This window comes from Pseudochaenichthys georgianus, chromosome 17 (genome assembly GCF_902827115.2).
Source record: "Pseudochaenichthys georgianus chromosome 17, fPseGeo1.2, whole genome shotgun sequence".
Lineage (NCBI taxonomy): Eukaryota > Metazoa > Chordata > Actinopteri > Perciformes > Channichthyidae > Pseudochaenichthys > Pseudochaenichthys georgianus.
The window spans coordinates 31,997,157-32,012,504 of record NC_047519.1 but is presented as its reverse complement, the minus strand read 5'-3'; the positions used below and the strand labels follow the sequence as shown (position 1 = coordinate 32,012,504).

The 15,348-nt window shown below is 41.3% G+C and overlaps 1 protein-coding gene across 1 annotated transcript in view; it reads right to left on the bottom strand.

Annotated features, from left to right (window-relative positions):
- Positions 1 to 15,348, bottom strand: part of insra (insulin receptor a) — a 63,930-nt gene that overhangs the window by 38,950 nt on the left and 9,632 nt on the right. The window contains exon 2 of the mRNA XM_034105447.2: positions 8,785 to 9,333. Within this exon, the coding sequence (XP_033961338.1) occupies positions 8,785 to 9,333 (549 nt within the window). The remainder of the gene's footprint in view (positions 1 to 8,784; positions 9,334 to 15,348) is intronic.

Here is a 15,348-nt window from a genome sequence, read left to right as displayed (position 1 = left end):
CTGAGATCTTAAAGACGACACTAATGCAAAGATGGAAATGACGGTAAAAGCTTAACAAATATGATATACTAAGAATTTATCATACACATACAAATGGGAAATGCCATTAGATTTAATTTCACGGTAATCTAAATGCTTGGCCTTTTCCACACATTTGAATAAAGAGCAGCCTGTTAAATATGCAAGATTGGGGGCACCCCTTGAGGGCCAAAAGGTTTTATGGCGCTGACCATAAACCACAACCCCATCGATCTTTCTCCCTTCACTCCCTTCCCTTACGTCCACTCTCTAATAAAGACACAAAGTGCCAAATAAATAAGAAAACATATTACACAAAATTAAAGACAATATTTGAGGGGCAGATGGACATTCTGTACGTGCAGAAAAAGATAATATCCCAACGGGAAGCCTCTGATTTCTTATTGAGTCGCAGCCAGTATGTCCAGCTGCCAGGTCCTTTCAGGACTAAGCCGAGGTCCTATCAGCCAAACAAGCTGTGCCACATAAAAGCCATTATCAAAACATCATCAAATGCCCATTATCTTCAATTGGATGTTGGCAAGAAATAGTACTTCATCACAAGTAAATACACTCGACGGTACCATTTCCCTTCACCCAGTCATTCAACCCATTTTAGAAGGAAATAAAAAGCCTGCGTTATTTTTGAAACACATTTCATAATACATAAACCTTTGTTTTCAACAAAATTGATATACTTAAAACAAAAGGTTTTAAAACTACTGATTATTGACAGTTACGGATTGTTTTTAAATAGTATTTGATACATTTTGGATTAACATTGAACTTAATTTACTCCAAAACTAATAGACACGAATAACAGGATGGACACATGATTCGGTGTATACTACATTAGGTGACCTGAAACGTGAAGAGGACATATCACGACTGGGAAAGGTAGTTTACTTTATGAACTTGTTTTATTTTGGGTTGCATTAAGCCTGTTCAGACATGGCTGTTTATTAAAAAGGAAGTCATGGTTATTTTAATTATTTTTTCAAACGAATGTCTGACGTGTGAAAGTATTTCTACGCACCCAATTTGGTGTAAAAAGGAGGGGGAAATTAGGAGATAAATTCAAATTACCCTTGTTATAGAAGCAGGAAAGGGAAATGGGTTTTGACTCCAAACATGGGCACTAAGCCAAGCCTTGTGGTTCTGCCGCTTTGTTTTCTGTTGGTGTACAGACTGCAGAAATGATGTGTGACCCAAAGTTACCTCTGGCACTTAACCACTGCGTTTCTTTTTTATTAAGAGAGCTGACAGACACTTTTTGGAGTCAACACATTTCCCAGACAGTCCCTATTTGAGTGAGATTTTTAGGCATAACAAAGTGAAATTATATTTTTGGTTTACCTCTCAAATGCTACTTTTGATCAATCCTCCACATTTGTTTATAAAAAATAAATCAGAGTCAAAACAACAGCAGACCTGAGACCCGAAGAGAATAGATATGACTAAAGCAGGGGTCTCCAACCTTTTTTAGGATGAGAGCTACTTAAAAAAAATTGAGCTATGAGTCATGAGCTACTGTTACTCCTCTTTTTTTTTGTTTTTTGCAGTGTATATACTTAGCACATTTTAAAATTATGATATGCTTACCTTTAACCTTTGTGTGCCGTTTGGGTCTGCGGGACCCGCTTTCAGTGTTTACTAAAATAAAATGTATTCAATTTAATTATTTTAACCTGCTTTATTTGGGGGTGGACCTCACATCCTCAAGGGGGGTCCGGGGGCATGCTCCCCGGGAGGATTTATTTTTAAATGTTGAAGTGAAATGCATCAATCTGGTGCACTTTGAGCTAGTGTTGCACGGTGTACCGATACTTGAAAGGTACTGCGATACCCTGCCGTTAAAAACGGTACGATTCCTCCGTTTCATTAGTATCGGTACTTTAAGAATGACGGGGAAAAGTACTCCCGTGAAAAAGCGCCGTTTTAATAAGAGCCGTGTGTGTTCAGCGCTCTGCTTCCACTCCCTGCACTGCAGCCGTGCCTGCAGTCCCGCTCCTCTCAAGCACGTTCTAAGTCCCTCCCCTCTCTCGTGCACGCGGCCACGCGCTAGCTGCCAGAGCATGCAATAGAGTCTGTCTGCAGACCGCAGCAAGGAGGCGTTTCCTATAGGGCGTTTCCTATAGTGAACGACGGGAGCCGGCTCTCGCCCGCGAACGAGACGTTTTTTGTTTTGTTTTGGCGGAGGGATCTAGATCGGCATGAAGGCACATTATGCAATGTGCAATGTGGACATTATCCCGCTTATTACACATGGCCACATTCTCAACAAAGTAACGACATGACTCCCAATAATAATTTAAATGCTTTTATGGATTTAGAAAAAGATTTTATTGATTTAAAAAAATAGTTTTTTGTATTGATTTAAATTGACATGCATCCGCTAAGAAAAGTAGTCCGTTGTTACTGTTTGAACTAACGTAACAACGGCAGGAACTGCTTCTATAGTGTTTTTGAGGAGCTTTTTGATTACATATTTGAAAAATCGTTGCTTGCTTTAAAAGTAGCACAATTCATTATGTCAAACCTTGAAAGATATCCCTGCCCTAATGCCAAAAGTAACTGGCAACTATGTCGCCGTAGCTATGATGTCTATGTCTGGACCGCTGCGTAAAAAGGAGGGTTTCTGACCCATTACTTCTCTTCCTACTTTTTGTCCCCCTCTTCTCCCCGCTGCAGCCTAGCAGTTGATCTCAAAGCACGCTCCCCTCTCCTGCAGGGAGAAAAACTATATTTATATACTTTATATAGGTTGATACAGTAGCCCCTTTTTTTAAATAGTTGTTATAGGTGTTGCCATCTGTTTTGTGTAGCGTGGTTCTACAAGCAAGTCAATGCATTAATTGGGTGGTATCAGAGGGTTACACGGGTCTGTAAATGCAATGAAAACAATTGGCCACAGCAAATAATTTATATTAAACATGTAATTTTTACTTTTGAATACTTTAGTACAAAGGATGTCTTGAATAATTTAAGTGATATATGTGTACACATATAAATAATTAGTCAAAACAGCGCTACATTTGATTTAATTAAAAGGTATAATATGTGGTAAACTGAAGAGCCCTTTGGGAGCCGAAAGAGCCGGCTCTTCTTGGTGAGCCAAATGATCGGCTCAGCAAGAAGAGCCGGAATTCCCATCACTAGAACAATGACTTCTTCTGCGAGGATTTATAAAAGCAGCTGGATAAAAAAAGTTAGGAAACGCCCCTATAGGAAACGCCTCCTTGCTGCGGTCTGCAGACAGACCCATCTCAGAGCATGTGAGAAAACGAAAAGCATGGCTGCAAGTGGGAGTGCAACTGCCGCTGCGCCTCGGCTTGTTGACAAAAAAGACGCCAGAAGTCTGTGAACGGGCCGTTCAGGTGTTCAGAGCAGAGCTCCCTGTCGGAGCAGCAGAGCGTGATGTGCAATGAAAAGTTTTTCTGTCGCAATATTATCGTTGAGCAAACTTAACGAGCAAACTAGCATCACTATCTGCTAACGTTAGCTTTAGCCTTCGTTTTCTATTAGTTTTTTTCATAGGCTATAAACGGAGGTGGTATTGGTATAAGTATATATCTTGTACTTGAGTAAAAGTAGAAGTACCAGAATGTAGGAACAATCCTGCAATCAAAATGTTCCTCAAATGAAAGTACAAAAGTATTATCATCAAAATATAGTTAAAGTAGCGACAGTAAAAGTAGAAGTACTCAGGTCTTGTACTAGAAGCACCAGAGTGTAGGAATACTCTGTTACAGTAAAAGTACTGCATTCAAAATGTTCCTCAAGTAAAAGTATTAAAGTAGCGACAGTAAAAGTAGTCATCACTAATACATGCAGTGGAGTAAAAGTACACCATGTACCTCTGAACTGTAGTGGATTAGAAGTACAAAGTAGCAAAAGAAACATTGAAATACTTAAATAAAGTACAAGTATCTCAAAATTGTACCCAAGTAGTACTTGAGTTTATGAACTTAGTTACTTTACACCAGTGACTATAAAGATAGAAAGACTAAGCCTTGCACAGAGGCATGAAAATACATTTTCAAAATGCTCAACAGTGCTGCCAAAATGTTAAACTCACTGCTACACAATTAAAATAAATGCTTTTATATATATTTATATTAGATGTGACTCTTTGGTGTTTCTGTTCTTAGTAACACTGCTGCTTTAGTTGTTCTGACTGCTAAAATCATCTGTTATTCCTAATTTTAAAGCCGATATTCCGTGTTTCCCTTTTTTTAAGAAAAGTATTGAAAAAGAATCGGAATCGCAATTCTTGACTTGGTATCGGTATCGAAACCAAAATGTTGGTATCGTGACAACACTACTTTGAGCACAAAATGAATTTATGGATACAGTGCTCAACACTCATATGAAAGGGAGATGTATACTTTTCAATAATCCAAACATCTTTAGAATATGATCACAACCAATAACAAACATTTCAACTTGTTTATTCTTATCTTATGTTACCTAGTTAGCATTCTTTCTTTTTATTTATGCATATTTTACTAATCACTATCCTTTTAAACTGTTTACTGTCCTATAGTACACATTGGAATGATTTCTTACTTTATTTTTTACAACTATATTAAATAGATATAGGTGGTCTCTCTCGCTCTCTCTGTCTCTGTCTCGCTCGCGTTAAAAAATAATAAACATATTTGTAAAGTGGGGGGACACAAACGGGATTTCGAAAAGTGGGGGGACATGTGCCCCTGTCCCCAGTGGAAATTACGCAGGGATAGACATTAAAGGTAAAAAGCCACTGGCCCTCCGGGCCGGTGAACTTGTATCGTCACTGGCCCCACCATTGTAACCACTGGCCCGGAGCATTCATCCAAAAAAAATCGACTAATAATGAAGAAAATTAACACATTTGTTGCAATAGTAATTCATGCACTAACTACATTACTACAACATTTGAACAATCAGTTCTTCCTAATTTTCCTCAATTGTTCATATTTGGTTTATTAAAAATAATGATATTGTGGTCATTGTTAAAAAATGTCTGCTATTATGAGTATTATTATTTGTATAATGCACTTTCTGCCTTCCTGTCATTAGGAGTTAGACTATAGATTAGATTAGATCCTTCATTATCCTAAACTGCTGGGACATTTCCCTATAGCCAATACCTTTATATTGTCTACTCTTCACTTACTTGTCAGCATAGGTCGGCATTGATGTACAGAGCCGACTAAAGACCTTGTTTATATTGGCATCATATTGAGAGGTGCAGTGACGCGTCCTGAAACCAGGAAGTAAGCTGCTGGTTCCCTCCACAAAAAGCAATGGGATTTCTCCACAGGGTTTTGGAAAATAGCTGGAAATAAGGTCTGTGGAAAACAAACCTGTTTGATAAATGCACGTTTTGTTCAGCCGGATAATCTCCACATGTCTACCCTACTTTTATAATTTTCGAATTATAAATCTAATCTATAGATTATAAAAGGGTTTTAGGACGCGTCACTGCACCACTAGAAGCCAACTCCATCGATCAAGCTGAAACTTTCTCTCCCTCTTCTTCTCATGCTCCCTGTCACTCTCCTTTAACTCCTTCGGTGACTTTCTTTTATTTGAAGATTGTTTTTTGCACGGCGCTTGGCTGATATTAAAAAAAAAATTGGCGAATGGTTAGGTGGCGCGATAGTCTGTAGTGAAGGAGCGCGCTCACGGGAGCCTGCTCGCGCTGCGCTCACGGGAGCCTGCTCGCGCTGCGCTCACGGGAGCCTGCTCGCGCTGCGCTCACGGGAGCCTGCTCGCGCTGCGCTCACGGGAGCCTGCTCGCGCTGCGCTCACGGGAGCCTGCTCGCGCTGCACTCCTGTCCTAACAGCCGTTTGCTTTTCACCCAACAACGACAAGCGACTCACGAAACGCTATGTTGTAGCGTTGATAAACGAAACAATTTAACTAAATTGTTAGTGAAAATACCAATACCACAGGAAACATTTTTTTGTGGAAAGTACGTTATGCTGGCCCGGGGTGTCTAAATAGTGCTTCCGGGCCAGCGGGCCATTTATAATGTCGAGCCCAGTTACGCCATGCAAGTTGCAACACACACAGAGTAAAGCTCTGCCCCTCATGTGCAGTAGAGGCTGGCACGACTAGGCTGTTCAATGGGGCTGATTTGTAGATTCTGCCAGAAGGAAAATCACAGTCAAACTCCTTATGAAGCGGTGAGGTGCCGCTAGTGCTGGGGGGAAACGATTATTTTGAAAACGATTAATCGGGCGATTATTTGATCGATTAGTCGACTAATCTAACGATTATTTTTCTGTTGTTCAGTTCATAAAAAACTTAATGTAAAAAATTAAAAATTCACGATACTGTGTCTCAGGGGATCTTAATATTTAAGAACCTATTAATGTGTTATACCAGATTAACGGAAATAATCTCAGCTAACTGACGATACAAACCATGTTTACCAAAACAAAACACAAGTCTCATAAGAAGCATCTAAATGACCCCTGAGCGAAAAATGCTAACGGACATTGGCACAGAACTCAAGATAAAAGTACCCTTATTACTTATCGTAGCTGCACATACAATATATCCGATTAAAAGCTGAGGTTCCACAGATTATGTAGGTATATAGTATCATCACTGAGTCATCCGAACTCGCGACAGGGGAAGCAAATACAGTCATCACAACACGTACCTTTACAGAGCTTCTAGGGAGATCGTCTCACCGTAGCTGTCAATCTGATCAAAAGACGTGTTCAATGGCATTAAAATGAGAAAAAACGCGGCTGAATCGGTTAATCCATAGGTTTTTAACGTCTATGTATAAAAAAATGATTGAATTTATAATCCATAATTCCATTTTAATGTTAAAATCGGAGAGCAAATGCTAGCTGCTAATGGTAGCCACCACAGCTAGAACTGCTTGTTGCTGTGGGGTGACCCACGTGTGTGTAGCGACGCGTCGACGCGGAAATATGTCGTCGACGATATTTTGAAGTCGATGCGTCGACGTTGTCGATGCGTCGACGTTGTCGACGCGTCGCTACAGCACTATGTGCCGCTCCACATTGCTTTTCTTCCCGACAGCAACGCTGGTCCCGCAAATCAAGCAAGAACGTGACTGTTGAACCTGGACTAAAAGCAACACATTTGGGAATAGTAGCTTACTTTATAAACTACAGCAGGTCTATAAAAAGCAGTAACAACTGGCACATCTGAAGTCAACAAGGAATGCCTTGCTCTCTGTCCTGTGGTTCTGGGGCTTAACAGATCTTTTCATGCTTTAGTGAAAGTAGGCAAAAAACCGCAAGTCACAGACCACACGACCACAGGCCCTGCCCGTGCCGAATGCAGGCCAATGACTGGAGATCAGAGCTTGTCGGTCAACCTTTGAGCTTGATTTATCTTCAGAGAATGGCACACAATAAGGAAATCATCTCTGCTGTGAGACTTTTCATACAACACTTCCTCAACTATAATGTTGCATGTTTCAAAAGATTTGTGTTGAGCAATCACCTCAAGTCATTGGAAAATCTATAAATAAAACACTAGTGAAAAGGGTACAGAAGAGCATAATGATGGTCAGCTCAACATATAGCTGCCTCACAAAACAAACATTACTAAGAGTTTTAAAAAGGCAGACGTGCAGGGAAACTTGTTCAAAAGAGCCGTTAAACTAATGCGTGATGTGTTGCGTAATGGTGCGAGCCAAGGTGTTCAGACAGCACCCATGCGCAAAATTCTTCTCAGCACTCGAACTTGAACTCTTTGGCAGTGTGAAATGGGTGGGCTTGTCATCTTACAGTAAAAAACAGAACACAGAGGGAAAGGCGCGTCTCGCAGGAGCTTTGCTTAAATGGGACAATGTGAAATGTGCCATGACGTTAAATGTCTTCTTTACCTCGTCCACTACATGAGTAATAACAAAACTACAGTCCATGTCTAAGTGTTGCGTCACATTAGAGGACAGTTCAAGCTGCGTTGACACAGAACTTGGCCTATTTAACTAAACCTGAGCAGACGACACTGCTCTGACATTTCAACACTAAAAACGGACAAAACCAACTTTTGGCTAAACAGCTTTAGGCTACAAGCAGTCGTTGATTCTAACGCGAACAAGAAACTATTTTTGTTTCAAACACCAACCATCATGTGCTTTAATTTGGTCCAAATGGAGAGTTGAATTCAGTAAATGTTAGACCAGTTGGACGGGTGAGGGAAATAATGATGTGTTGACGGAAAGTAGCTGAGGAAAAAATACACAAGCTACTACTGGTCACTGGAAAAATGTAACAGTAGGGAAATTATGAAAAATGTATCTAATAATAAGCACTTGATATGGTTTCTCATCTAAAAAAGGGGAAGTACAAAGGTTTATGATGTAGGGCTGGACAATATGCATCATGATAGACCAGAACGCTTCAACTCGTGTCCCATTTACTACAGATTCTTTATTCATATATATAAATCTGTTTAATGAGAATAATATTTGAAACAATAAAAAGGCAGCAAATGCTCACAGTTAACACTGAGGTTGAAGGTTAGACCTACTAATGTTTTTAATTTAAAAACAAATAAATTATCAAAAGTGTAAGTGTAAGCAATTAATCATTTAAGCACGAGGTTGTATTTAGCCTGCAGTCACCGGTTGCCAGAAATAACACTGCAGCCACACCAGATTAAAATGGGAGTCCTATTTATATAGCATTTGGATCAGAGCTAGGCAATACTCCAGTGCTGTTATAAAGAATCACAGAGGTACAAAATATATAACTTGTGAGTTATAGAAAAAGACTGCTTACTTCTTTGACAGTTCTTCTGGGTCCAGCAGCGTTCACTGAAGTGTCCGTTGATGGTGGTGGTCTGGCAGGTGGTCTTTCCGATGGCCGCCCCCGGGCAAACGTCTCCGCACTCTCTGTCGTTCTTGTTAGCCATGATGTAGTTGTCCTCCACTGTGTCCAGGATCTTGGACCAGTCCAGAGTGGAGAGGTAGCAGAGATCCGGGTTCTTCTCAATCCTCACTGCTCCACGGGTGATGTTCATCAAGCTATGGAGGCCGATCTCTCGCAGCTGGAGCATCTCGAACATCACCAGGGCGTAGTTGAAGAACAAGTTGTTGCCTCTGATGACCGTAAGGTTGGGGAAAAGATCGCTGAGGGTCTCCATGCCATAAACTCTGAAGAGCAACAGGTAGTCGGTGACCACCGTCAGTTTGGGGAAACTGATGCCCCGGAAATCCTCAGGCTTGGTCCTGAACATGAGTAATATCTTCAGGTGGCCTTCGATCACAGTGCAGTTCTCGAGAGTTCGTAGGTTGGTCACATTGTTGCGGATGTCCTTGCTCGGACAAACTGAAAAGATATAAAAGGAAATACAAAGGTTCTTTAGAAACTAGAGGAACAACCTTCATTGATGACTCACAAAACAAACACCATTCTGTGGAAAGGATAAGATGCACATGTTACATTTTATGAGTAACTAAACATTATTTTATTATGAATAGGAAATGTTATGGCTTTCGGACATCAACATTAAAAAGGATTTCCCTAATAATATTTATGGTGTGCTGAACGTGTCTGATGCATTAGGCAAGATGTCTGCTCTGTAAACTGGAAAAGGGAGGTTAAAGAATTCAGACACGGTCTCAAGGACTAAAGAAAAAAATAGATTTCTTGGTAATTAGAGGGAATATTTTACTGAAAAATATGTGGTGATGTCTCTGGCTTTGATAAAGACCAGACCGTCTTTGCTGACATTTTGTTTAGCAACCACATATCTGGCTGTGAGCCACTGTCAAATATGGAGTGCTGTCATCAGAGCAAGTCTGTGCTCATCCTTGGTAATGCCGAGTTGATTTGTGAAGTTGCTTCTGTAACTCAAGACCATAAAAAACTCTAGCTAATGCATTAAAAATATTTGTCTGGGTGGGAGGGGGAACTGAAGCACTAATGGTCACGTATTGCACCAGTAGAAGATTTGTGGCTTTGTCAGTCTTCACCCAGACACATGATCCTGTTTCACGAGATATTCCTTAAAAAGGGGACATATCATGCTATATTTGAACAATATATTGTAGGGCCATACCTATATAAAGTATATAAATATAGTTTTTTTTTCAAAATACCAAACAGATCCTGCATTTTAGCCATGCCTCGTTTCGCTCTATTTGCTCTTTCCAGCGCTGTTTTTGCAGGGGGCTGATTCTGTGAGCTGCAGCTGACCACGCCTCCCTGCAGGAGAGGGGAGCGTGCTTTGAGATCAGCTGCTAGGCTGCAGCGGGGAGAAGAGGGGGAGAAAAAGAGATCTCCGTCCTCCGTGCTTTATTCTTATAGAAGTAAGAAGAGAAGTAATGGGGCAGAAACCCTCCTTTTTACGCAGCGGTCCAGACATAGACATCAAACGGCGACACATATTCAGTTGCCAGTTACTTTGGCATTAGGGCAGGGATATCTTTCAAGGTTTGACATAATGAATTGTGCTACTTTTAAAGAAAGCAACGATGTTTTCAAATCTGTAATCAAAAAGCTCCTCAAAAACGCTAGAGAAGCAGTTCCTGCCGTTGCTACGTTAGTTCAAACAGTAACAACGGACTATTTTTCTTAGCGGATGCATGTCAATTTAAATCAATACAACTATTTTTTAAATGAATAAAATTTGCGCCGGGCTCCTGATCAGCCTGTCGTGTTCTTTTCCCCATAATGACCGCGGCACTGCACATTATTACATATGATTATATAGAGTCATTATTCATTTGTTTTAAAGCAGGAGGCGCAAACGCTTGCCTCGGGGAGGGAGAAAAAGAGCCAGAGCGGAGAATAAACAGAAGGGCAACCATGGCAACCATGCGAGGGAAGTCTTCTTCGCTGCTTTTGTGGCGGACTACAGCGCCACTTACAGGCCTGGCATATGTACTACAGCGTCTTCAGCGCTTTCAAGCAGCAATGGCCGGCCGTGGCCCAACCTCTCATTCCCCTGATAGGTGGAGAATTGACCACTAAGCGGAGCACCCCTTTTGTGACGTAGAAAATAATTCAAATCTGGATCAGTCTGTATCAGATCTGTTGCAGCCTCTTTTTTTTTTTAGAGATTTGGGTATAGAGGAAAAGAGAGAGGGTTGTATTTTCTGACACTTGGTGAGTTCCCTGGAACACCAGGGACACATATTCATGTATAAAAGACGTACAAGAGTGCATTTTGCATGATAGGTCCCCTTTAACTATGCTAGAGATGAGTTACATTTTTACCGTCTCAAATCATTTTCAATTATACTGTATCACAATGATACAAGAGTTTAATGTAGGGCCGCAAATAGCCATTATAAATCGTCTCTTGATTTTTTTTCAACAAATCACTTAGTTTATTGCATATTTACACTATATCAAGTGTCAGGTATCTGACGGTTTTCTTAGTTAATTGTGAATAATAGTGTATGGCTCTCTACTATGAATTACTGTAAGTATGTGTAAATATTGGTCATTAATTAACACCATTGACAACTATTTATATTGTTTATTTATGTTTTGATGAGTAAGGGGTGCGCATTCTTTTCAGTCCATGTGGATTTGTGTTTTAAACCAATTTAGCTCATTGTTTTTAGCTCTGGAATAATGTCAACTGTACTAAAACTTCAGATAGTGCAGTATACAGTGCTTTTGAAACCTACTGGAAAATACATTAAACCATATTACACTCAGGGGGCTCTGTATGAGCAGAGCTAACAGTAATGAGGATATCCTTAGCTCTCTGTTCTGCAAATGAGCCAAACTCTTAAGCATATGCTTTGTGTGACATAACAAGTTATGACACTCATAAAGATGTTTTCCTTTGCGGCTGAGATGTGGGACATTCCAGGCCCAATTATACAGTTCACAAGTCATGGCTGCAGCTGGAGGTGTGCTGCCTGGAGAGTGGACTGTATTTGTTTACCAACCATGCATCGGGCCAACTGGTCAACCATGAGGGGGGAAGAGGTATAACAGCTAGGCGTACACCTCTTTATGGCAGCGGCTCCTTTTACACCTTCTGCTGCATAACACTACCAGACCAAGTCCAAACAACAAGCTTTTCACTGCATGACCTTAACCAGCAGACTCACCCCGCAGCAGTTATCTGAAGTTCAGCCTACAACTTTGACGCTTGTTTAAAATACACACAAAATTTCCTAACATGGGTTTAAACTGCAAGCTATTAAAAGCAGCCTGGCTCGATAAAAAGAACATGTCATACATTTAGATCTGCAGCTCCCTTTGTGGTTGTGTCCGAGGAGTACAGCCGAATTGTAAGCATGACGTGGCGTGTCACAAAACCTTATCTGCCTTCAAATTAAACACTGCTAATCAAAATGACGGCAACTGCTGGAGGAATTTGCAGCAAATGCCTCCTGTAGATCCATTGACTAATACATTTAACGCTACAAAGAGCCTCCATCTTTTCATAAAAGACCCCACACACTCTCAAACAAAATAATTTAATAGACAAAGACCCTAGCAGTGTACTAGGGGACAGTGTGGTCTCCAGCAGAGCACTGGGTGACCCTGTGAAGAAGGCAAATCATCACAGGGCGGCGAGTCCAGGCTCCTATCAGTGTACACTTTCAGCCAGGCCAGTATTTTTAGCAGCGCATTCCCAATAGAGAATCTAATACACTCCGGCCGTACTGATAGTGGCTCACATTGGAAACTAGAACATGGCAGCCTTGGTGTGTAAGTGAGGAATTTTAGAGCGGCGGCAGAGAAAACATTGGCCGAGCTGACTTATCCATGTGTGAACACTTAGTTTAGAAACAAAACTTTGGCAGAAATTGTAACTTCTTTTAAAAAAAAAAAACAGCACTGTTTTTGTCGCTCTGGCCTTGAGAACAAACAATTATGTCCGTGAAGACTTCACACAGCTCCAGCTAAACGAACCAGGTGCATCCCAGAATTGAAATGCTGCCTGTATTGTTGAGAAAGAGAACAAACTGGGAGACATCACGAAGGTTACTATGGCGATTCGGCCAGCTCCTGCTTTCCATACATTACCTAATCTGAGCCAGACAAGACCGAAAACACAGCCCGGGTGCTGCAAATCGACAATTAGAGTCATTAGTGGAGCAGATCTTTAATGGCCCAAGTCTCTCCGTGCCCGCAGCTCTGAGGCAGATGAACTTTTAAGGTTAATTAAAAAGGACCAGAAGGATGGTTTCCCATCATTTGGTCAAGAAAACGATCAACACAAAACATTTATCCCACTAACAAGACAGGCGAAGCTGATTTGTAGAGCACTGTTCGAACACAGATATAATCAAAGTGCCCTCAGTCAGGCATGGAAATGCATTAAAATGGCATTTAAAGAGATAATGAAGAAAATAAATTCAATTGACGCAAAAGCACCAAACTTTATTCTTATCCTTGGAAAATTCTCAACTAAAAGGTCCACAGAAAAAATGTTCTCCTGGTTTCCGCTTATAAAATGAGAGGATTTGACTCTGACAGAAAACATAAACTGAATATGTTTAGGTTTTGGACAAGAGAAAGTTGTGGTGTGTATTTTTCAATATTTGCGATGGATTAATAAATCAGGCAAGGAAGTGATTGTTAGTTAAACCACTACACAATATTGCAATATATAAGTGCATGCAATCGGATTTGTACAGATCCACTGAAGCTGGCCCAGTACACACAGGCAGCACACTAGTGAGTCAGCCAGGCATAACATTAAATCCATAGAGCTTAAATCAAATTAAGTGGAAAAATACACCCAGACAAGAAAATGTCAATTTCTTCACATCTGACACCTGACTTCTGTGACCCTACTTTTGCAATTTCACAATTCTGTTCATAATGCAGACAAGTTATAAGCAAGAATAGTATAAATGCAATGCCAATGTAATAAATCCAGATAGATACCATTGTGAATGCCCGATGTAAAACACGCCTAGGCCACAAGCAAGCCCTAATTTTATATCATCATGCACAGAGATATATCACTGACGCAGGAGCACAAATACTGTACATATCTATGCTAAAGGGTGTCAGCTCTTCACAGTCTGAGCACAATCCTTTCAATGCAGCTGCATGCATAAACAGGCACTAAAGTTTCTGATCTTTAAAAAGGAGGTGCGTGAAGGGGTGGGGGGGTTACAGGCAGCGGTTCCGCCAGGGGGGGGGTCCTGCCTGACAGCCTCCAAAAAAATTAATAATTCTAGAGAAGATCGAGTTTTTATCGCTTGAAATGTCGAAAAGGAAAAAGGACAAGGACATCCCTCCGTTGGAGGGGCAAAGGAGTCTGGTGGGATTCTTTTCGCCGCCAGCAAAGCGTGTTCCTGTGACGGAAAGTGTACTGCCGTCGAGTGCCAGAGCCTCGCAGCAGCGAAACTGAGGCTCTGTGGTAAACTGTGGAGAAATGAAGCCGTTTAGGAGCCGAAAGAGCCGGCTCTTCTTAGTGAGCCGAACCAAATGATCCGGCTCACTAAAAAGAGCCGGAATTCCCATCACTAATACGTAAAGAGATATTATCAATAAGGGACGGGTCAATTCAAAATTCAAGTCACGTGACACGACGTCACACACACAAACCCCCCCCCCCTCGGGGTGGACGCCCTCTCAGCCCTGGTCTGGTGGAAACACTGGTTACAGGTAGTTAGACTGATGGCGTGTATTATTGCCAGGCCTCAGAGAAAACCGAGGCCTCAATGAGCATGCAGGAACAAACACTCGCTGATTGCAAAACTTCCCTTTTCAAGGTTTTGCTGCTCTGTTGTTTTCTAACCCAGACTAAAACTAACCCCGAATCCACAAAATGCCGAGGTCACCGAGATACACGTTCACCTTTACTAATCTGACGTATTGGTAAAGGTCCATACGTATGTATGGCATACTTGCCAACCCTCCCGATTTTCGCGGGAGACTCCCGATTGCATTGCTCTCTCCCGGTTTCCTCCCAGGGTCATATTTCTCCCGATTTCTGACAAAATCAGATTTACTCAGGACTGTTTCCACTCGGACTTGAATACAGCTACACCATTGTTTGGTTTCCATGGTAGCTTGTCTCTAGTAGCGCGCGCATCTGAGAGGGTGAGGAAGATAGGCACAGAAAACAGAACAAGAATGGACAACTCGACCCTCTGCTCACCCCTTTCCTGTGAAATACAGGTCCAGCCCACACATATGCTCCATCAAGGATGGTGCTACAGGCCGCAAGGCATGCTCCCGATTTCTGAGGTCTCAAGGTTGGAAACTAGGGATGTCCCGATCACCTTTTTTTGCTCCCGATCCGATTCCGATCATTTGATTTTGACAATATGCCGATACCGATTTTTCCCGATCCGATCTTAATGCAATGCATTAAGAGAAAAAAAAGGTAACAGATAACGGCTGGTCATCCAA